Source organism: Pelobates fuscus, chromosome 11, assembly GCF_036172605.1.
Source record: "Pelobates fuscus isolate aPelFus1 chromosome 11, aPelFus1.pri, whole genome shotgun sequence".
Classification (NCBI taxonomy): Eukaryota; Metazoa; Chordata; class Amphibia; order Anura; family Pelobatidae; genus Pelobates; species Pelobates fuscus.
In genome coordinates this window covers 102,499,917-102,523,190 of record NC_086327.1, presented here as the reverse complement: position 1 = coordinate 102,523,190, position 23,274 = coordinate 102,499,917, and the positions used below count along the sequence as shown (strand labels likewise).

General features: G+C 37.9%; 1 protein-coding gene across 5 annotated transcripts in view; it reads right to left on the bottom strand.

The window, feature by feature from the left end:
- CCDC30 (coiled-coil domain containing 30) overlaps positions 1-23,274 on the bottom strand; it is a 66,963-nt gene that overhangs the window by 35,470 nt on the left and 8,219 nt on the right. For 4 of the 5 annotated variants that reach the window (XM_063435755.1, XM_063435754.1, XM_063435757.1 and 1 more), the window contains exons 2-11: positions 22,413-22,659; positions 20,188-20,370; positions 13,467-13,587; positions 11,944-12,128; positions 10,210-10,299; positions 9,918-10,001; positions 5,551-5,704; positions 3,229-3,300; positions 2,508-2,623; positions 239-324 (exon numbers count right to left, since the gene is read on the bottom strand). In XM_063435755.1, coding sequence (XP_063291825.1) covers positions 239-324; positions 2,508-2,623; positions 3,229-3,300; positions 5,551-5,704; positions 9,918-10,001; positions 10,210-10,299; positions 11,944-12,128; positions 13,467-13,587; positions 20,188-20,370; positions 22,413-22,421 — 1,100 coding nt within the window. In that variant the 5' untranslated portion in view covers positions 22,422-22,659. The remainder of the gene's footprint in view (positions 1-238; positions 325-2,507; positions 2,624-3,228; positions 3,301-5,550; positions 5,705-9,917; positions 10,002-10,209; positions 10,300-11,943; positions 12,129-13,466; positions 13,588-20,187; positions 20,371-22,412; positions 22,660-23,274) is intronic. The other variant, XM_063435756.1, reaches the window with a different exon arrangement.

The window sequence follows — 23,274 nt, the reverse complement described above, 5'->3', positions numbered from 1 at the left end:
ATGTTGTGCATGTAATCATCTGCTGAAAAACGGTGTATATGCACATGCACGCTTGGGCATTCCTCCAAAGTTTTGTACGTAGCTGATGGTATATGGCTGTTCACATATCAACATGAGGTTTAAATTCATTTACATTTTATGCCCTGGCATGCAGTCTAAATTAATTTAGCCATACAGATGTGCAAACAACTTTGAACAGACAGTGTGCTTGTAAACAAATGTAAAATATAAAAAATACCTTTTATGAAGCAGTTCGTTTTCCTGATGGTTTGTGTTTTGCTTAGATGGTGAATTTGCTAATGATTCACTTGTGCTTTTATCAAACTGTAGATAGAAAAGGCACCAATTAAGATTTTCTTCTTAAAGCAATGATGAAATTTCACAAAGCAGCAACACATTGAGAAGAGTTCGATGTGTATAAAAAGTGTAGTTAAAAAAATTTGCGCTAACTTCGTAGCCCCTTCAGCTCCAGCATAAGCTTTTTTTATTGTAACAGTTCTGCGGTATTGATTGTCCTGAAGGGGTTCAACAGACTGCACTTAAAAAAAAAAACTGTCAGTATTATATTTTTGCTAAACTATTTTTGTGTATACAAAAGGGGCATAGGCTGTTCAAGGTACTATCTTTTAAAATTGCAGTCACTTCCTTCTTACATCCCTTTAAAGAAATTTCGATATACCACTTTTTCTGTTTATAATTCTTTATTTTGAACGTTTTTTTTCTCATACATAAATATTATTCATACAATATATGTGACTTTAGAAAATTGGTGATACATTTTTAGATGCATATGAATAATTAATAAAATTATACTTTGTTAAGCGTTGTAAAAAATACAATATATAGTGCAATACAAATATTATTACATACATGTCCTCTATGCATACTTCCATGCACACATACATGGGTGTCCTGGGGGAGAGGGAAATCTATAGCAAATTCAATGTCTATGCTGGATTGTTAGAGGTAATTTGGATATAATAATGTTATGTATTACGAGATTGCATAGTTCTATAGTTCTTCCAAGGTTCCCAATAGTTCTCGTATTTCTCCACTGTACCTTTTGTTATGAAAAAACTGCATTCTATTCTGTACTGGTAGGAAATTTGATCGCATATTTCCTGTTCAGTTTGATCGCATATTTCCTGTATGCGATCAGATTTCCTACCTTACAGAACGGAATGCAGTTTTTTCATAACAAAAGGTACAGTCCAATTTAAATTTGTGGTTTTCCAATTTGGAGCTATTACTATTTGTGCTTTATTACATGATGGGAAGTCTATATTCCATAAAAACATATATGGAGTAAGCTTATTACTATTGAATAATATTTGTAGGTAGGATATACTTTTTTTATAGTCCTACGCAATCCCACCAGATATGTGCTAGATTGCCCCTTTCCAGATGGCATCTCCAACAAATATCTGAATTATTTCTAGAAATTGTATTAAGTCACGTAGGAACCAGATACCACCTATATATTCATTTATATAGTGCAGTTCCATCATAGAGATACAGTGTATCGTACGAGACACTTGAGTAATTCCTTTTAACTAATCATCCATTGGGAAAACAATGTTTAGTTTGGATTCCCATTTACTGATGGGTACAGGTTTACTTATTTTATGCTCAAGTCTTTGATAGTTAGAATTTGAAAAGTGTGTGTGTGTATATATATGTATATCTATCTCATGTTATTTGATCCTGAGGAAGGTCCCTGAGAGAATCGAAACCTTGATCTATATTTTTATGTTGGAATAAAGGAAAACTCTACATTGAAAGACCGTGAGTGCAGCCCATCTATCTTCTGTTTTGAATGTTCAATCCCTTGGACTAGCACCTGGCATTTAAAAAGCAAATGTTTTAGCCTGAGTGCAAGGACTACTTGATCATATATATATATATATATATATATATATATATATATATATATATAAATAAAAGATCAAGTAGTCCTTGCACTCAGGCTAAAACATTTGCTTTTTAAATGTATATATAATCTTTTTCGTGTCAAAAGCCATGAAAAATTATTTACACTGGAACTTCTCTCATTTCTGCACAATCCTATAGTTATTTGAGCTTTTATATTTTTAAAGTAACACTTTAAGTACCATGAACACTACAGCCCGCTGTAACGTTTGGTGGCAGGAGTCCCCTGTTGGCCTCCCAGAGTAAGTAGTCAAACCATTTAAGAACGGTTTGACAAATTACCAGGATCCCCTCGGTAACCAGCCACCATCTCCTCTGCTGCCGGAAGCTCCTGGCACTGAGCTGGCAAATGCTACCAGCACCAGGGGAGGCAGTGACGAGCACCCAGCATGATGCAGGTAACTTGTCAAACAGTTCTTACTCTGGGTAGGCTCTTAGTGTATTGCTGGCACTATAACTTCTACAGAGACTTTGTAAGATATGCTACCACATCCAACAACACAGTCCTATATTGGCAGTTTCTGTAAATACCAGTCACACTATATTTGCAATTGATACACAGAATTCATTTGACCTACCTGTTCCATGTACTTCTTCCTTTCAGAGTCCAGTGATTTGACACGATTACGTAATGCTAGAATTTCCTTATCTAATCTAGAGCTGTATTCTTTGGCTTTTTGCAGTTCTTGAGAATCTTTACATAAATACATAGAAAATGTAAAAATACAAGAGGTTTGAAACATAATTTCAAACAAAGCATACAGTATTAACATAAGCAGTCTGAAAGTTTGGACTTGACGCATGAAGACCAACTATGTATGTACTAATCAAAAAAAAAAACACACCAAAAAAAAAAAACTATTTGCCATCTACGTGATCAAAAGCAATGCACTGAACAGGAAATTAGTCTAAAACCTGGTCCATTATATAACTGAAAATCACACGATTTTTGTCCTAACCTCCCTTTTTTGACCGCCTCAACTTTACTGGGGCAAAAAAAAAAGCAATCCAAGGAATAAGGAGCAAATACAAAAACGATTTCCAATTTTGCCTGTAGTGATTTTAAAAAGGAGTTTAGTTGGTCAACATAGATAGAATCTGTCAAATATGATTTTAACTAAGCAAAGTGATCAACAATATTTAGCATCATCCTCAGGACAGCGTGACTAAAGATGTTTTAGAGTACCCAGAGAAGGCAATTGTTATGAGACCTTTGACCCTATTTGGGTTCTGCAGACAAATCCCTCTGTTTAGGTGATGATTGCAAAAAGTGATTTTAAAAGTAAGTACATAACATACCATTCTCCTGAGCAATTTTCAGGTTTTGTTTTAGCGCCTCTGACTCCTGCTGCATCCTCTGCATACTTTGCTCTGGAATAAATAAGTGAATGTGAGCATAATGACAGTGAAATTTCGGAACGCTTTTAAATTGCTGCCATTTTACGCACTTGAAAGTCTAGTTGTGTAAGGAATACTGTCAATTAAATTTCAAATGTATTTTCAATTCACTTAGAATACCCGACAATGCTCATATGAGTTTATAACTCTGAAAGGATTTGCTGTAGAGCAAAGTGTCGGACTCAAAAGAGATCTAATCTTTAAGGTAAAGTCAGATACTCAGCAAAATGTCTGATTGCCGACAGCAATGCTCAGTATCAGAGTGGACGGTGCAAGGATGCTCAACCATGTACCGGTTGCGTGAAATTTCCCATAATTCTCTGTCTCAAGAGAGTATTTTTTATCTACAAACAGCTTAGGGCTTAGGTTTGAGAACTGTAGGCATCATGAAAAAAATCTTTAGTAGTGAATAATTCATTTTAGTGCATAAAGTCATGGAACTCGAAGTATTCTCGCATTGTTTAAAATATGCTTCAAAGAAAAGACTCCAATTTAGCCAATTTCTTGCTGTGTTTTGTGTGGCAAAGCTTGATGGGAATTGTAGTTTAACAAGTATTATTTACACTATGGATTCAACATATGTATGTAACTGTGCATTATTGTAGAGATACGTGGGACAAAACACTAAAAAAGTATATTTTGTGAAATTCACGCAAAATTAATAACTTTATCAATAGTAAAAAAAAATATTATTATTAATATGAAGATTTCAGCAGCTGATCTGGGCTGCAAGCAGAGGTCATTCAATACCGCTAGGTGGATTAGAACATGCTAGCATTAAGGATGGCCGTACTCCGTGGGAACTGGAATCCACCAGAGTTCATTTTGTCGACTAACAATTTGTCACATTTTACTTGACTAAAACTTTTGAGATTTAGTGGACTAAAACTAGACTAAAATTAACACAGAGGGGCTGTGCATGGGGCAAAAGAGACAGATAGAGGCTTTAACTAAACCCATCAGATTTTAGTTATGTCAACTAAAATCTCCAGTAGATTTAGTCGGTTAAAACTAGATTAAAACTATTCAGATGTCTAAAATACAACTTAAAAACGGCTTTTTAGCCAAAAGACTATGACTAAAACTAAATTGAAATTTGGCGCCAGAATTAACACTGGAATCCACAGTATTGGGAGTAGCCATGGCTGCAAAGATTTTTACTGCCATGGGGGGGCAGTGCATGATAGCAAATTAAAGGAATACTGCAGACAGATAATCAGCACTATTATAAAAATCAGCACTATTATAACTGGGGCAGAAGGTTTAGCTCCACAAACCTGCCTTTTTAGCGAGCGGTACTACAGCTCACTGAGAAGTATTGACCTGCACGTGTGTGTGCTAGGCTCGTGGCTGCAGCACAGAGGATTATCAGTGACTCGACAATTGCCGAGCACACAAACAAATGTAAAAAAAAAAAACAAGCAAAAGCAACTCTAGTGTCAGAGTGGAAAATTAGAAGAAAAAAAAAGGCCAGAATATTTTTTTCTAGATGGGTTTGCTTGTTATGGTACTTGGATGTTTCAGAGCTACATGTGGATAAACAGAGACAGAAGAGCCACTGACGCAGTATATTTAAATCGCCAAGAAGATCTCTGTCTCTCCACACGTACCTCTGAAACATCCAAGTACCATAAGAAGCAAAACCCTCTGGTAAAAAAAGTGAACATTCTAGACGGTGTCTTCTGGTCTTTTTTTAGTTTTCAACTCTGACTTTAGGCGCATCCTGTTGCGTTTGATTGTTTTTCTTTTTTTGTGGTCTATCTGGGGGGTAACTGAGGGAGCTCCCTCCTCAGTGATTGCTGCTGTAGATGATCTATATTGTTTTAATTACTAGGGCTCATTCTTCCTATATTTATCTAATTCCCCAGCACAGGCTATCTGTGTCAGGGATAAAGGGGAGTGCTTGCAAAGGCTGCAGTCAGCATGTAAGCGGCTTTTGCAAGCGGTTTCTTTTTTTTTAGCCCATGCAAAGTAAAAATGCAGGGAAAATACATATATGTGTTCTTTGGGGTATATCTACTAAATTGTTATTTTTTAAATCAGTGGAGTGTACACAAATGAAGCTCTTAGCTCAGATAAAGAACCTTCTTAAATGAATTAGAAGTGTTTAAAGAAATATCACTCATCTAGGTATATTTAAGCAGTTTGGATTATAACACGAAAGAGTTCATAAAATAGTATTATTTAAAGCATTTCATGCACTATGGGAGTCCAAGTATTTACCAAGTTCGCTAATCACTTTGTCTTTAATTAGTATTTCATCAGTCAGCCTGCGGATCTCTCCATGAGACATCTGAAGCCTCCGCGACGCTTCGTCCATATCTCTCTCAATGCATGCTCTCATTTTCTTCTCCTTATCGAGTGCTTCATCATAGGTCTGGGGTTGCAAAGAAAAAAAAAATGTTCACAACAGGTCCAATATTGTGTTTAATTAGGAGGATTGTAAGAAAATTATGAGCCGGAGGCGGGAGATAGCCATCCGGCCAAGAATTGTACTTGGTTTATAACGTCTCCAAATGTAAAACAGCAAACTACTTCACGCATCTGAAGATTCAGAAGCCACTAAGAGGTGAATAACGGATATCTTGTCCTTCAGGCTTTTAAAGGAACATTATAAGCACCATTACCACTACAAATAGCTGTAATGGTTTTGGTGTAATCATTGTGCCACAGGATACCTGTGTAAAGATGGTGGTCTTTTTTTTTTTTTTTTGCTTGAGAAGATGGTGGTCTTTTTTTTTTTGCTTGAGAACTGTTTAACAAAAAATAAGGAGACATTCAGACCATTAATTACCAACCTGCAGGTTCCTAGGGAACTCAGGTAAGTGACAAACTGTTTTGAAACAGTTTGACTACTTATGGTAGTGCTGGCGCCAGGACAGTCCTGCCACCATAATCACTGTAGCATATTGAAGAGGTTATGATATGTAGACTGCCCTTTTACATTTGTGTTTATAGCCGAGACAATGGGGGCTTGTTTCAGGGGTGTGGACATTTTAAATAAAATCTACTTGTCCAAGAGATCAAAGCAGAAGCCAAATCTATTCGTGCGTTATGACAATCTACTTGTCCGACATAAAATACTTTCACTTAGAAAGAGTAGGCCCATTGGAGTACTGGACATTGATAAACTCAATTTTTACAAATAAAATTAAAATAGAAATAACGATGGCAAAAATAGCGTTTCTGAAAAAATTTGGCTATAGCCACAACTTACAATTTTTGCTTCAGTTTTGTCATTCGGATTTTATTTTAGAGAAAATGAATTGCTGGAGTTTTGAGAGTGACTCACACTCTGCCCTCCCAAACAACTGTGTGGTGTGTGTAATATGTGTGCAGGTTGTGGGGACTGGCCGTGAGTAATGAGTGTAGTGTGTGCTGGTTGTGTGCGATGGTGCTCTGTTTTGGCCCTACTCCCCTTCCAAGTACCGACGTAGCAGTCCTGATCCCCCCACAACAGGTTACCTGACTTTAAATTGTGTTAAATAAGAAGAGTCCATTTAACTTGGCACTTGTATCAGGTTATTATACAGTAAGTATTATTTAGTACAAAAAGTAATATTTACAGTCTAACCACAAATTTACGAAATGTTGTTTGGCCTACGTGTTGCAACTCCCTAGTGAATTCCCAGCAATTCACCGTTTAGTGAAATAACCCAGACTTTTCCCACATGGTTTCATAAATAAAACAAAACAAGAGATGAATAGATGGACTGACACCTGCGTGATATAATCCTCTCACACACAGCACGACATGGTGTCAACTTTCAGTCCCGAAGAAATATAACCAGTTTTAATTCACACTGAACAAAGTGTTTATGAATGCATAATTTATTAGCGAGTCATTTTCTGTAAAGTCCAGGTTTTAGACTCAATCCCTGAACTGGAAACATTCTCGAAGTAAGCAATGTCTTCGGTTTGGCTATTTTGGCCTCAATTCCAAAATTTACTTTGAATTCCCAACAATTCACACTTTTCTGAATAACTTTGTCAGGAAAATTTCAGAGATTTTAAATTTTTTAGAGACACTACAATCAGGCAGCCAGAATGCTCCGTTTCACCTACCTGGTATCAATCTTGTCCATGCAAAGTGTGCATACCACATTCACATACCCTTTATCCAGAATATAAAGCCATCAGTTCCATCAGTTGTTGGAAACATACTATTTGTAAACGGAGAGCAACCAGCCTGTCTGATGTCAGTTTTGCATATCACTTCTTTTTATTCTATGTGATCAATGGAACAACTCGAGTGAAGAACTACTTATCTCGTAATCTCCATAGACCTCTTGGACAATAATGAGGTACTCCAGATTGCAACGCTGATTAACCCCTTAAGGACCAAAATTCTGGAATAAAAGGGAATCATGACATGTCACACTTGTCATGTGTCCTTAAGGGGTTAAAGGTCAGGGAGGAATCTGCCTTTCACTGCAGGCAGATCCACTAAATAGTACATCTGCAGGGTACCGAAAACATTTTTTTTTTTTTTTTTTTATTTATGTTGCAATATTTTTTTTTAATCCGCAATATAGATAGCAAACTGTAAAAAAGAGAGTGATTTTTCTGGTCTAGTTTCCCTTTAAATAAAAGTACAGCATACAGTGCAGGTGGATCACAGGGAAAAAAACATGTTTAGTGCAGCAATGAAAATAAAAATGCTTTGGTTTCTTCTGGTCAAAGTATCTTCCTACTGGAAGCGCAATAGTCAAAAATATCACGGGGTTTGGTGGCAAATGTTGCCCCCAATCCCTCCTTCTTAAAGAGGCAATGTCCCCTCTCTGAAAGTGACAGATCCTCATTCCCTCACCCCTGTAAATTATACTAAAGCATTCATTGGGGTGAAGAGTTCAGCAGGGGTATGTAAAAACCACGTAATATGGCACTGGAACGACACACCCATATCACAGCTTGGTATATCACCAATGATGCAGATTGTGTCACTGTCAGAGCCACATCTGCCCAATCTCTTACTAGTCAAACATGGCATGTATTCAGGTTACAGAATAGGCTAGTCTTGCATAGTGGAGTGGCTCCGGGTGAACATATCCTAACGCTTTCCCAGGACTGTGCTTTCCAGTAACAGCTGTTGGATGTACTGTGCAAGGCCACCAAGTGAGCCAACATTTTAAGAAGCAAACAGGAATGTGCACATTACAGGGCATATACACAGGGCTTTAACCCCTTACGGACCAATGTCATCATATAACATCTTATTCCCATTAAAAGCTCTGCAGTACTTGCTGACGTCAAAGGATAAAGACTTCCAATTCAAGAGCGGAAACCCTCTATGAATCTGATTGTCATTTGTTGTTTTGTTAATTAATCCTATCTGAGGTAAAATCTTAAAAGGAACACTCCTCCATTATAAATAAATACCTTTATTTACAACGCTGAAGTTTTAAATATCTATTTAAGCCAGAAGGCTTCCTTGCCTCAGCTCCGCCTCTGTCTCCGGGATATCATCACTAGTATTGATTCCCAGGCCAATCAAATCATTCTCACAGAGAAGCACTAGGAAGCAGGGTGTGTGCACGGAAAAAACTGGGTTTCATCCTCAATGCTGATTATTAAGAAGCACTGAAACTAATGCTTCACTTCGAGAAGTTTTACAGGTGCTTTCTGGTAGGACACGAAGCATTCAGAAAGAGTCAGCCAGCCAGGAGGTGCAACCCAAAAAACTTTATATAAGTGGCGTCTCTGCACGTGTATAAAAGCAAGTAAGTGGGGACACTCTTGAAGTGATTTAGCGGTTTGGAATGTTCCCACATTGCTGTTTGATTCTATAAGGACATTATTCACTAAACAGGAAATTGCTGGGAGCCAATCCGATGAGGAATTTCTAATGTTAGGTTATAATGTTAGGAATTGGGAATATTCTCCAACTCAGTTTTTTTGCATTTTTTTTTTTATATTAATATATTATTTTATATTGAGATTTTCTTTTTTTTCCCTTTTTTTTTTTAAACCTCTTTAAAATAATTATTTACTAAAAATATATTTGAGTGAATTTAGTCTGAAATAAAAAAAAAAAAAGTAAAGACGCATTTTGCACAGCCATATAAAATAAAACAACAGTCTGAAATTGTTCTTGTTTTTACATAAAATCACAGAGGGTTTCTTGTCAAATAATCTCTTGCACAGTCTGCATAGGTGTGTTAAAACAGTTCCAAACAAATTGCTTCATACAAAAGGTTGTGAGAACAAAAAAAAAACAATTAAAAAAACATGCAATAGCGTCATTTGCTTTACACATGCAAAAAAATAATAAACAGCATTGTTATCAAAAATGTATCCAATATTTTATGCCCATTTTTGCAAAATGCTATCTTTCCTAAAAATGTATCTACCGTATTCTGCTTTTTTTATGGAGCTAAGCAATAAATGGTTTTGTGAGAGAACGAAAAAATAATTAAAAAAAGCCTTAAATAAGGCAGGACAGACAGATTGCACGATAGTGATGACTTAATTCATTCAGGGTAAAAAGTGTGCCCAAGTCCGGTACACTCCAGGCATTAAAGTGTTAGTGAATCAGTTAGCATTTTTGGCTTGTTAGACGTATTATTAAACAAACAGACACAGAAACATACTGAATTGTCAGCAGACAATCTGTCTGCATTTTTACGGATTCCAAATAACTTCTTCCAGGGATTCTGAATTGAGGACAGCTGCTCCTTTAGGAGGAAAAGAAACGTATATATATATATGCATTTTAAATATTTACTCTAGTAATAAACACAAAGGCCTCACCAGATTTAAGCATCGCTGCAAAGTAAATAAAACTGGAAAAATGTATACGTGTACATACACACACTATAGTGTAAGACTGCATTAATGATAAATACTCATCACACGAGTACTTTTTATACGGAGATAATTTACCTTATTCAGGGTTTCCTTTGTGCGTTTCATAGATTTGCGTTGCTGATAGAGCTCTTCTTCTAGTGTCTGATGAATTTGTTGCAATTCATCCTAGAAGCAGAGATGTTTGCAATGGTAAGCACCTTCATTACGCAATACCTACATCGACACAATTGCCTCGGGATTTTTTTTTTTTTTTTTTTGCAATGCTACCGTAACCAGTTAATTTGATGAATTATGTCTCAGCTCTCATTCTACTTTGCTTAATTGTCAATAGTGGCTAAATATACGGTAATGGGTTTTACACAAATTAGCTCGCTGACGGAGATCGCTTATGTATGTAATGGTTGTGAGAAGTGCTCGCTACACAATTTTTACTGCAAGAAGAAGCCATTAATTTTAGTAAGATCTGCACGGAAAGGAAGAATTAAAAAAAAATAACATTAAATAAATAAAAATGAAAGCTGAATTATGAATGGGTTCTTGGTTTTCCACCTTTAGTACTACAGCCAGAATTCAGGCAATGAGACAACCAATGACCAGAAAAAGCAAGTTTTATGAATACACCAATGGCAGTTCTGTCTGCTGTAGCGCTGGTTACCAACCTAGATCTCAAGGCATAACATCCGTCCATGTATTATACGTTTAGAATGAAATAGTGGGAGTGCCAAAATCCTAGACTGCTGGTGTGCCTTCAGGCCTGGGCTGGAAACATCTGCACTATGGAATGCACTCTTTGTGGTACAGTAAACGTGACTGTCCATTTAAGACATTATTGTTGTGAATATGTCAATGAGGAGAGTTCCTGGTCAGTGTTTTTAAAACTAATTAGTCCATTGTGGGGTAAAAGTAGTGACACCTAAAATAAATTCTCTTTCTGATGAATATCAATCACAACTCAATTCGCTTTCCACCAGACATGACCGTGTAAAGTGGAGAAGTAGATAATCACCCTGATGAACAAGCGTGAGTGTACCAAATAGATCCAATTAGACAAGATTACAGAGATAATGCACCAGTGTCTGACAACCAGCTTTCTATTGCATAGAGAGGCAATGTTATGCTCCTTGATAGAAGGAGAATGTGACACATACGATCTTTCACCAAGAAATTGTGCAAAAGGGGAGCTTAGGCAAGACTGATAGCTTGTACTGGGATTGAACAGACAGGGGATGGCAACAAGGGTGGTGTATCAATGTTACAGGTCGGCAACCACTATCCTAGAGACACCTTGACATAGGGGTTTAATCCCTTAAAAGGACACTCCAGGCACCCAGACCACTTCTGCCCATTGGAGTGGTCTGGGTGCCAATTCCCACTACTCTTAACCCTGCAAGTGTAATTATTGCAGTTTTTTTATAAACTGCAATAATTACCTAGCAGGGTTAACTCCACCTCTAGTGGCTGTCTACTAGACAGCCACTAGAGGGAACTTCCTGCTCTATAGCACAGAATAACTGTGCTCGAGCGTCGCTGGACGTCCTCACGCTGTGTGAGGACCTCCAGCGTCGCTCAAATCCCCATAGGAAAGCATTGAAATTAGTTTTCAATGCTTTCCTATGCGGAGACCTAATGCGCATGAGTGGCACTGGAGATTCCCTTTAACTCGAATTCCAGGGAACTGAACTCTGAATAGTAAAATTTAATCTAAAATAGTAAAGCTGGAACTACAGAAGAATTGAAATCAGCTGTTTTAGCCCACATTTCGCAACTCAGAGTTTAGTTAAGAAACATTGTAATTACAGGAAAAACTACCTGTCGATTTATGTCACTCAGATTCTCCAACTGGGAATCACACTTGTGCTCTAAAAGATCCAACTTCTCTAATAAAGTTGCTCGTTCAACCAATAAATAAGCAATCTGCTCACTAGGGCTGCTTTGGGCAATCTCGTTCAGTCCTTCCTGGTAAAGCATCTCCTCAACCTCCTTCAGCTGTGACTCTGAAAATAGATGAAACACTTATTTAAACAAACACTTTGACAGCTAGGACTTCATTTTAGATGTAGAATTGTGCTACTCGTAATATCTACTGATATAAAAAAACAAAAAAAAACAAAAAAAGTGTCTAACATGCCTATGCTGAACTAAAGAAGATCATATTACGCCCCATTTAGCGAGAAATAACGAGAGAGGCAAACACTTTTTTTGTACATTTTAATTCTGATGAGTCCGTGAAATCTGACTGACACACTGTGCCATCTTAATACGGGACGTCCTACTGTGGTGTTAATAAAGTTTGCATTTATTACTTGATTGCCACTCTGGACTAATTTGTTAAAATGTTTAGATTTGAAGGGTCCAGGCCAGAGAGGTGTACCCTACTAGAATACATGAAAGATAGCAAAGAGCCAACAGTCAGTTTCGAAAAGGAAGTTGGCAGAAGATTCATTAGATAACAGAGGACATCTGATGCTCCATTACATTCTCAACCCACATCAAACAAGTAAATTATCTGGGATACGTATAGTGTTTGCTTCTGTGTAATGGCATTTCATTATTACATGCCGTCAACATGAAGAGATTTAAAAACCATCTACTATCCCTCGGTTTTAACTATTTCATTGGCATAGTTGAATTGTTTTCCCAAATTCCGTACAACGTCACAACATTCTGAAAGCATATCACAGAACATCGTCCCTTTACTAACAGGTTATGGAATAAATTGTCAGGAATTAAAGGGACACTACAGTCACCCAGACCACTTCAGCTCAATGAAAACGAATTAGTCCATTGTGGGGTAAAAGTAGTGACACCTAAAATAAGGAGAAGGAGGGGTCACCAGCGCCGAGGGAGCCCGGCGCTGGATTAAGGTAAGCTGCTGAAGAGGTTTTTACCCCTTCAGCACCACAGGGGGGGACCCTGAGGGTGGGGGCACCCTCAGGGCACTATAGTGTCTGGAAAACCGCTTTGTTTTCCTGACACTATAGTGATCCTTTAAACAAGATTTTAAGATGCATTTGAAAATATAGGCTAAAAAGCCAAACTGAAAACACAGCTGATGTGGAGAATGTTTCTAATTTGCATTTTGTGGTCTAAAATAAAAATTTTCCTTAAATTCCTAGCAATTTGTACCTCAAAGACACAGCTACAAGAAACAGAGATATCACCACACAAATTAAATGGATACAAAGGCTTGTGATTTTTTTTTTTTTTGATAAATCAAATGTTTTAAGTAATTACTATTAAAAATAACACAGCTGATGAGATTCATTAGATACAGAGTTGTATGTGAAATCAAAATGTGTTTTAAATAAACGTAACAATTTTAAAAATTTCACCTTGCTGAACCTGGAGTTTTTCCAGCTCAATTCGAAGCTGAATGTTTTCTTTCTCAAAATCCGTAGTGAGAGCTTCCCTTTCTTCTGTCAAGCTCCGGATGTGAGCCACGTAATTCTCTACCTAGTGAATTCAAAATGGCAACACACATCGCGTTTACAATTGGTTTATTTTCCAACAAGCTAAAAACAGGAATCAATGGCATCACAGTGAAACAACTTACCCATGTGGGCTTAGCATTGTATTGCAGCATTTACCAATATAGTTTTTACTAGACTAATAGAATTTGGGAAAGACAAGCTGTTAAGGGATCTTTCCTTTATCAAATCTCTACAATTCACCAATATGTGTTGTTGCAAAAGATTTTGCTAGCACAATAAAAAAAAAAAAAAAATTATATATATATATATATATATATATATATATATATATATATATATATATATATATATTTATTGATAAGAAATATTAGTTTACAGTACAGGGAGTGCAGAATTATTAGGCAAGTTGTATTATTGAGGATTCATTTTATTATTGAACAACAACCATGTTCTCAATGAACCCAAAAAACTCATTAATATCAAAGCTGAATATTTTTGGAAGTAGTTTTTAGTTTGTTTTTAGTTATAGCTATTTTAGGGGGATATCTGTGTGTGCAGGTGACTATTACTGTGCATAATTATTAGGCAACTTAACAAAAAACAAATATATACCCATTTCAATTATTTATTTTTACCAGTGAAACCAATATAACATCTCAACATTCACAAATATACATTTCTGACATTCAAAAACAAAAACAAATCAGTGACCAATATAGCCACCTTTCTTTGCAAGGACACTCAAAAGCCTGCCATCCATGGATTCTGTCAGTGTTTTGATCTGTTCACCATCAACATTGCGTGCAGCAGCAACCACAGCCTCCCAGACACTGTTCAGAGAGGTGTACTGTTTTCCCTCCTTGTAAATCTCACATTTGATGATGGACCACAGGTTCTCAATGGGGTTCAGATCAGGTGAACAAGGAGGCCATGTCATTAGATTTTCTTCTTTTATACCCTTTCTTGCCAGCCACGCTGTGGAGTACTTGGACGCGTGTGATGGAGCATTGTCCTGCATGAAAATCATGTTTTTCTTGAAGGATGCAGACTTCTTCCTGTACCACTGCTTGAAGAAGGTGTCTTCCAGAAACTGGCAGTAGGACTGGGAGTTGAGCTTGACTCCCTCCTCAACCCGAAAAGGCCCCACAAGCTCATCTTTGATGATACCAGCCCAAACCAGTACTCCACCTCCACCTTGCTGGCGTCTGAGTCAGACTGGAGCTCTCTGCCCTTTACCAATCCAGCCACGGGCCCATCCATCTGGCCCATCAAGACGCACTCTCATTTCATCAGTCCATAAAACCTTAGAAAAATCAGTCTTGAGATATTTCTTGGCCCAGTCTTGACGTTTCAGCTTGTGTGTCTTGTTCAGTGGTGGTCGTCTTTCAGCCTCTCTTACCTTGGCCATGTCTCTGAGTATTGCACACCTTGTGCTTTTGGGCACTCCAGTGATGTTGCAGCTCTGAAATATGGCCAAACTGGTGGCAAGTGGCATCTTGGCAGCTGCACGCTTGACTTTTCTCAGTTCATGGGCAGTTATTTTGCGCCTTGGTTTCTCCACACGCTTCTTGCGACCCTGTTGACTATTTTGAATGAAACGCTTGATTGTTCGATGATCACGCTTCAGAAGCTTTGCAATTTTAAGAGTGCTGCATCCCTCTGCAAGATATCTCACTATTTTTGACTTTTCTGAGCCTGTCAAGTCCTTCTTTTGACCCATTTTGCCAAAGGAAAGGAAGTTGCCTAATAATTATGCACACCTGATATAGGGTGTTGATGTCATTAGACCACACCCCTTCTCATTACAGAGATGCACATCACCTAATATGCTTAATTGGTAGTAGGCTTTCGAGCCTATACAGCTTGGAGTAAGACAACATGCATAAAGAGGATGATGTGGTCAAAATACTCATTTGCGTAATAATTCTGCACTCCCTGTAGAGCCTTTAAAAGGAACACTAAATTGTTGGGAATCACTTGCTTGCCACTTTACAACTTACAGAATTTTATTTTGTGTACTATAGGCACCAAAATAACTTTAGCGTAATGAAGCAGTTTTGGTGTATAGATCATGCTGCTCCCGTCTCAATGCTCAATTATCTGCCATTAAGACGTTTAATCACACTGTTTATACAGCCCTAGGCACGCCTCCATGCTATGACCTATCAAATCACTTCCTGAAAAGGAACTTAGAAATTTTAGGTTTCTTTACTGCACTGTCTGTTTAATCTAGAATTTCTTATTTCCTGATCTGTTAATAGCCTTCTAGAGCCCACAGGAGCCTCCTGTAAATGATTCAAGTTTCATTTACAGAGCAAGAGATAAAAACATCTAAACAAATTAAAGGACACTATAGGCACCAAAACAACCATAGCTTAATTAAACAGTTTTGGTGTGTAGATTATGCCCCTGTAGTCTCACTGCTCTATTCTCTGCCATTTACGAGTTAAATTACTTGGTTTATGCAGCCCTAGTCCCACCTCCCTGCATGTGCCTTGCACAGCCTTCTTAAACACTTCCTGTAAAGAGATATCTAATGTTTAAACTTCCTGTACTGCATATTCCGTTTAATTTAGAATTATTTATCTCCTGCTCTGTTAATGGTCTTCTAGACTCTGCAGAAACCCCTGTGAGTGATTAAAGTTCAATTTACAGAGCAGGAAATAAAAACTTCTAGAGCAAGTTAACTTCTGATTGAAAGTGAAACCATTTTTTTTCCTAAACATAGGTTAAACAAATATATAACAAGGTAAAAATATAATAAATAAGTGTAAAAAAAAAAAAAACTTTCACTGTGGACTTCAGCCCCCCCCAAGGTAGGTATCTTTAACATTAAAAAAATAAACATACAAAAGAAAAAAATGGAATCTGGCTAAATTAAGAATCTACACAAAAGGAAAACAATACATAAGCAATACCAAAAATGAAATAACACAAACCAATGCTGCAGGTTGTTTTGCAGCATTGATTTGCGTTATTTCATTTTTGGTCTAAGAGGAAGTTCTTGCTTATAAAACGAAACGCGTAGGACTTGGGACTTTTTATATATACCCATAACATTTTTTATTTATGTTTGTAAATACGCTGCTACAATAAAAATATAATTTTAAATACATCTGGATTCCTGAGTCCGTTCCAGAAGAGGACGATTCCAAAGAGGACAAGATGTTATTTAGCCCCCCACCTACATCAGGGGAGGCACCCTTAAAGTGATACACATTCAATCTTATTGCGAGTATAACCATTTGAAGCACATCATTTATCATTAAACACATTTTTGAGTATTGGCTTTCCTTTTTTGTAAATTCTTAATTTAGCCGGATTCCATTTTTTTCTTTTGTATATATTTTGTTTGAGTCACAGCCAGGAGAGGTGTGGCTATGGCTGTATAAACAGAAACAAAAGAGATTTAACTCCTAAATGGCAGATAATTCATAAGTGTGAATGCAGGGGCATGATCTATGCACAAAAACGGCTTCATTAAACTAAAGTAGTTTTAATGCCTTTAGTATCCCTTTAACTTTGCCAAAACTGATATTAAAGAGATGATAGGGTGGCCACAATAGTGACATCTCAAACGAAGATAGCACCCTAACAGTGGGTCGCAATCGAATCCCATTGGGCGGGCCACAAAGCTATAAGCCACCACTTTTGAATCCCTAAAACAGACTGACCTAAAGTGTCAGACACGTTACAAACCACCTCATTGCTATTACAGATATGGAACTCTGAGAGAGATAGTGTGTGCTCGTCCGGGACCTGGTCTCTGGCTTCCCCAATCCTAAGCATACACTTCATAATTCCATCTTTCAACTATAGACCCTGGGTAAATGGAGGTTGCACCCATGTCCACCAGCTTTACGAAGCGGGTAAACTATTACAACATCCGGATTTACAAGCCAAGTATAACCTACTGTCTACAACAGTGTTTTCCTACCTACAGGTCAAATCAGTGTTACAGGGCCAACTAAAGACGACAGAGCAAGGGATTAATTTTACCCCCTATGAAAGAGCCTGCCTATCTCCGGCCACACCCAAGAGAACACTGTCCCTAAGTTATGCTTTACTGAATACTGAACTTAGAAATTTCACGGCCATACACAAACAGGCATGGCAAACAGACATAGGTTAACAAATTTAAACCTATTTAGTTTAGAAAAACGTCGCCTGAGAGGGGATATGATAACATTATACAAATATATTCGGGGCCAATACAAACCATTGTGTGGAAATCTATTCACAAACCGGACTTTACATAGGACACGAGGCCATGCGTTTAGACTGGAAGAAAGAAGATTTCGTCTAAGGCAAAGGAAAGGTTTTTTTACTGTAAGAAAAATCAGGATGTGGAATTCTCTGCCTGAAGAAGTGGTTTTATCAGAGTCCATACAGATGTTCAAACAGCTACTAGATGCATACTTGCAAAGACAGAATATTCAAGGATATAATCTTTCAATGTAGGGTAATAACTGCTTGATTCAAGGATAAATCTGACTGCCATTCTGGGGTCAAGAAGGAATTTTTTGTCCTAGCTTGTTGCAAAATTGTGCTTCAAACTGGGTTTTTTTTTTTTCTTTTGGATCAACAGCAAAAAACAGGTGTGAGGAAGGCTGAACTTGATGGACGCAAGTCTCTTTTCAGCTATCTAACTATGTAACTATATATGTAATAGGCGCACACTTCACACCACTCTAATGGAAAAGGGCCTACATGGCTCACAAGGGCAGATCAGCCTGTGCCTCCAACTTTGAACTCATACACAAGTTACAATACAAATGGTACATGGTGCCAGTGAAGCTGGCGAGCATGTACCCCAACACCTCGGGGACTTGCTGGAGGTGCAAGACCACGGAGGGGACCATGTACCACGTTTGGTGGGGCTGTTCCAAATTACGGCCTTTTTTGGAATCGGTGGAGGGGGAGATATCTGGAGCTTTAGGCACCAAGATTACCCTATGGCCAGAGAGGAGTCTCCTCTTAATGTCAATAGATGTATTAAGCAAACTAGATTCAATTCTTATATTGCACTGCATAATAGCAGCAAACACCCCAATAGCCAGAGCCTGGAAATCCCCCGAGCCGCCTTCTACGCAAGATCTTGGAAACCAAATATCCACTAATTTAGACTATGAATACATGGCAAGAAAACATATCATGGTAGGTGACAAATTTCAAGAAGTTCAGAATAAATGGGACAGGCATATCCAGAAAACCAGACCCCAGACAACACAGGACTAGCCCTAGCCGCAAGCACCTAACGGTAGAGACACTGGAGGAAAAATAAAATCCCACACAATATTTTTATTTAAAGTATATCATTGTCGCAGGTGATGGGACGCACCTGGGCGAGACGGAGTGACTATTCCAACTAACTCTAGATCAACAAGCAGCTAATCCAAGCAGTCCCTTCTAAACCGGTTAGGGCTCCCCATCGCTGTGGGTTGTCCAGTGGACCATCAGCACACCAGCAAAAGGTCACTTTTAAAAACACCCTGTACCCCACTAAGCATCATCGGTTGAGAAAATCTAACACTTCCCGATACTTATAGGACGGTTGGAACGCAAAGGATAGATCATACTTTACCCCAATTGATCAAACATCCACTTGTATATAGTTGTATGTATTTTGTTTTATGAAGAATAATACATGAATGTTAAATGAGATGTGACACTGGTAATGTAAGCACAACAGTAGTAATTTGACATGTGAGAGTTAAAGGGACAGACCCAGACCACTTCTGCCCATTGGAGTGGTCTGGGTGCCAACTCCCACTACCCTTAACCCTGCAAGTGTAATTATTGCAGTTTTCATAGACTGCAATATTTACCTTGCAGGGTTGACTCCTCCTCTAGTGTCTGTCTACTAGACAGCCACAAGAGGGCACTTCCGGGTTCATAGCACACATTCCGTGTGCTATAGCGTCGCTGGACGTCCTCACGCTATGTGAGGACCTCCAGCTTTGCTGAAATCCCCATAGGAAAGCATTGAAATGCATTTTCAATGCTTTCCTATGGGGAGGTCTAATGTGCGTGCGCGGCATTGCTGCGCATGAGGTCTCCCCTGCCGGCGGCCGAGCATGCGCAATAGGTCTCCCCCGCAAGATGACGTTGGCAGACCCTGACCCAGCGCTGAGTGATATCAGCGCTGGATACATGTAAGTCACTAAAGGGGTTTTAACCTGGGATGAGGGGTGGGAGGGCACTGGAGAGTCCCTTTAAAGGTAACCTTTTCGAACTGATACAGACTGACGGTCAAACATCACCATAATGTATAGACATGCAATGTCAGTGTCGTAGTGTTTCATTGGCTACACAAAAATGTACATCATGACTTCTCATGAAAATAAAGATTGTCAAATGAAAGGAAAAAAAAATAGATGATAGGGCAATTTAACTGGCAGGTGGTCATTTTATCTGGGGTCTTAAATGTCCAATAGCCACAGCCCTCCAGGTGTTAAAACACATGTACCATCATATTTTATTTATTGATTTTGAAGTGACAATGGATTTTGGGAGGTATAGTCTATAAACAATAGGAGGAAAGCAGCTGCGCAAACTTGGTTTAAAGGCAACAGCAGACCAAGTATCTTGAATAGTTTTTAATATGTTACTATGAACTCACTTCTTTCATTTCTTCTGCTTGTTGTTGTTTAAGTTCCATCAAACTGTTAGTGGCCTCCTGTAATTTGCCTTGAGTGCCTTGGTAGAGCTTCCACAGAAAAGTCAAGTGATCTCCCCCAGAAGACCCAGGATCAAGTCCGTCCTCTTTCAGGTTTTTGATTATGTCTTCTAATTGGAAATGGTCCTGGAAATGAAATTTAAAAAAAATGTAAAAAATTAATGAACAATTTCCCTAAATGATCACAAATACTTGATGCTAAAAGCTTGCATTCCCTGGTAGAACCTCAAAACAATGAAATGAGACAAATCACGTTATAGTGACTACAATTAGACAGAGTAAACGCAATCTAAGAAAATAAAATACATTGCTTGATATTACCAAAACCTATAATAAATTTAACATAAAAGAAAAAGAACAAAGATTAAGTGGTAAAAGAGTAAAAGAAACAAAAGAACAGGGATTGAAATATTACATCATACAGGGACAAATTACAAAGTAAACAAATGTACAATCAAAAACCATTTACAATTGTGTTTAATGTATATTGATATCAATAATACATGGTTAATGGTTCGTGATAGTACAGCGTTTTAAATATTCATTTATTTTTTTTCCCAAAACATATTTTCATAATTTTTTTCCCCCCAGAATAACAGGTGAACATAGATCATGTAAAAAGGAATCCAATATGTTATTTTATTTACCTTATGGTCTTTTTATTTACTCTATTCTTAACTTCCATTTGCCGTTTCGCATGCACCATTTTAATTGATGGAGATCCTATTGTATCTGTCTACCAGTGTCTCATTAATTAATAAAATGCCCTCTCGGCATACGTTCTTCACTGAAATTGAATTGAAAGTCTTAGCTGAAGAGCACTGAAGGGGATCTGAAGACAAAGTGGTCCAGCTGTTCTCAAGATCACAATTGGGTAGCATGTGGCAGCCCCAAGACATCCATTCATTAAATTTCGGGATTTCATACTGTTGCCCAGTACGACGCTACACCTCCCATAATCTAACAGGTGGTATAACAGAGGATGGACAATATCTACAGGAATCTGCCCTACAATATTGGTGTCTAGCACTGGGTCCTTACCCTCCTAACTAATTCATACAAAAGTATAGAAGAGTAAAGACGTCCATGTATTTGAGAGATGATTCTTCAACTTTTAACCTATAAAGGATCTTAACATAATATGATTTGCCCTCTTTCATTTCTCTTCTCTCCCGTTTCCTTTCATCAAAAAACTGCAGAAAATTTGAGATGCTCAGAATTCCTATGCTGTCGCTGGCTAAGTATCCTTTACTGTACAATAAATTGAGATCAGTCTTCTTATAAACTCTGGAAATAGCACAGATGTGACATCACACGTAGATTGCATCTGTGCGGAGTAACTCGTTTACTTTAGCATAGCCTTACATTACCAATTTAGGAAACAACAGACCATACACCATCAAAAAAACACATTCCTATTAAATGTTAAAAAGGATTACATGGAAGATAATAAAACAGAAATTAATCTGTAAATTACACATCGTGTGAGAGTGCTGGTTGCTATTCTTATGACCGGGGGGCTAAGGGTGCTGGCTGGGATTGATTGGGACTGGGAATGATTGCAATCTGTGGACATGGTTAACTATGGAATTGAATTAGTAAATCATGTGATAATGAGTTGGTTTAATGTTAATAGAGCTGGAGAGGGGATTAGGAAAATGACATAGGTACGATAGTGCTGAGGGGAATTTGATTGGTTAGAGCTACAGGGCAGGGGGTGATGAGCTAGGGGGTGATGGGATTATGGGGTCTTATATTTGAGTTTTGTTCAAGGCATGAGAAAATCAATAGCACTCTCTGCACTAATAATCAGTTATGTAGCTCGTTGCTTCAATACCGAAAATTTCACAACTACATTCAGTTATTTTATGAACACACAACAGGTGGTTAAATTCTATTGAATCGAACGCAGAAGAATGGTATAATAAAGAACCCTAGAATATATTGTATACTCCTTTTTATCAGAGTCATACTGTGAGTACATCATTTACATGTTTAACCCCTTAAGGACCAAACTTCTGGAATAAAAGGGAATCATGACATGTCACGCGTCCTTAAGGGGTTAAATTTCTCAAAATATAAAAAACACAAATGACAATGTGCAAAAATACACAGATGAGTAATGGTGACTATAATAACTTACTAATTACATAGGCAGGCAATTTTACCTTATCCATTGTGGCTTTACATCCCAGTCTCCATATCGTCACACCTTGATTGAATTACACGAGGTAATTCTGCAGGGCGGTCTGCGCTGGCCCACCATAGAAAGACTTGTGACCATCATACTATACAGGACCTTTCTCATACCAGTACGGAATGCCTCAAATATCATGACCTGCTTTTAAACAGCCTTATTGTACAACTGTAAATTTGTAAACGTCTTCTTCCTTTTCCATGATCCTGCTTGTATTCCTAAAACATGGCATAGGGATCAAATTTAAAAACTCAAACCTCAAAAATATGTCAAACACGTTATCCTTAAATGCTGACCCTTATCACAGCGCACACCTTACAAGATGTTTCTGATCACAGCACACACACACCTTACACACCTTACAATCTGACTCTTGTTACCGAGAGCATCTTACACTCCAATACAAATCATACTACCAATTTTACAATCAGATCCATGTGTCAGACATCATTTAATAGCTAGCACACAGTGAACCCCTTAAGGTCAAAATCATAGTTGCCAATGACCTCTGACACACTGATCCAAATCAGAGAACATCCATTGCAAACTCATCTTGGTCAACCACAGCTCTTAAACCTTGTTCCAGCACACAGCACACACATTATACCCTGATCTTAGTTACATCAAACCCACTGAATAAACTCAGAAACCTTCAATACCTGATCTATCTCACAGCACCTCTCATCCAACTCCAAACAGAACACAATTTCAAGTCCAATTTACAGCATGGTCCTCAGTCCCTAAACTAGCTCACAGCACACCCATAAACTCCTAATGTATCTCAACTTCTGTTTTACATCCCAATTTACATTCCAAACTAAGCTTCTCATTCA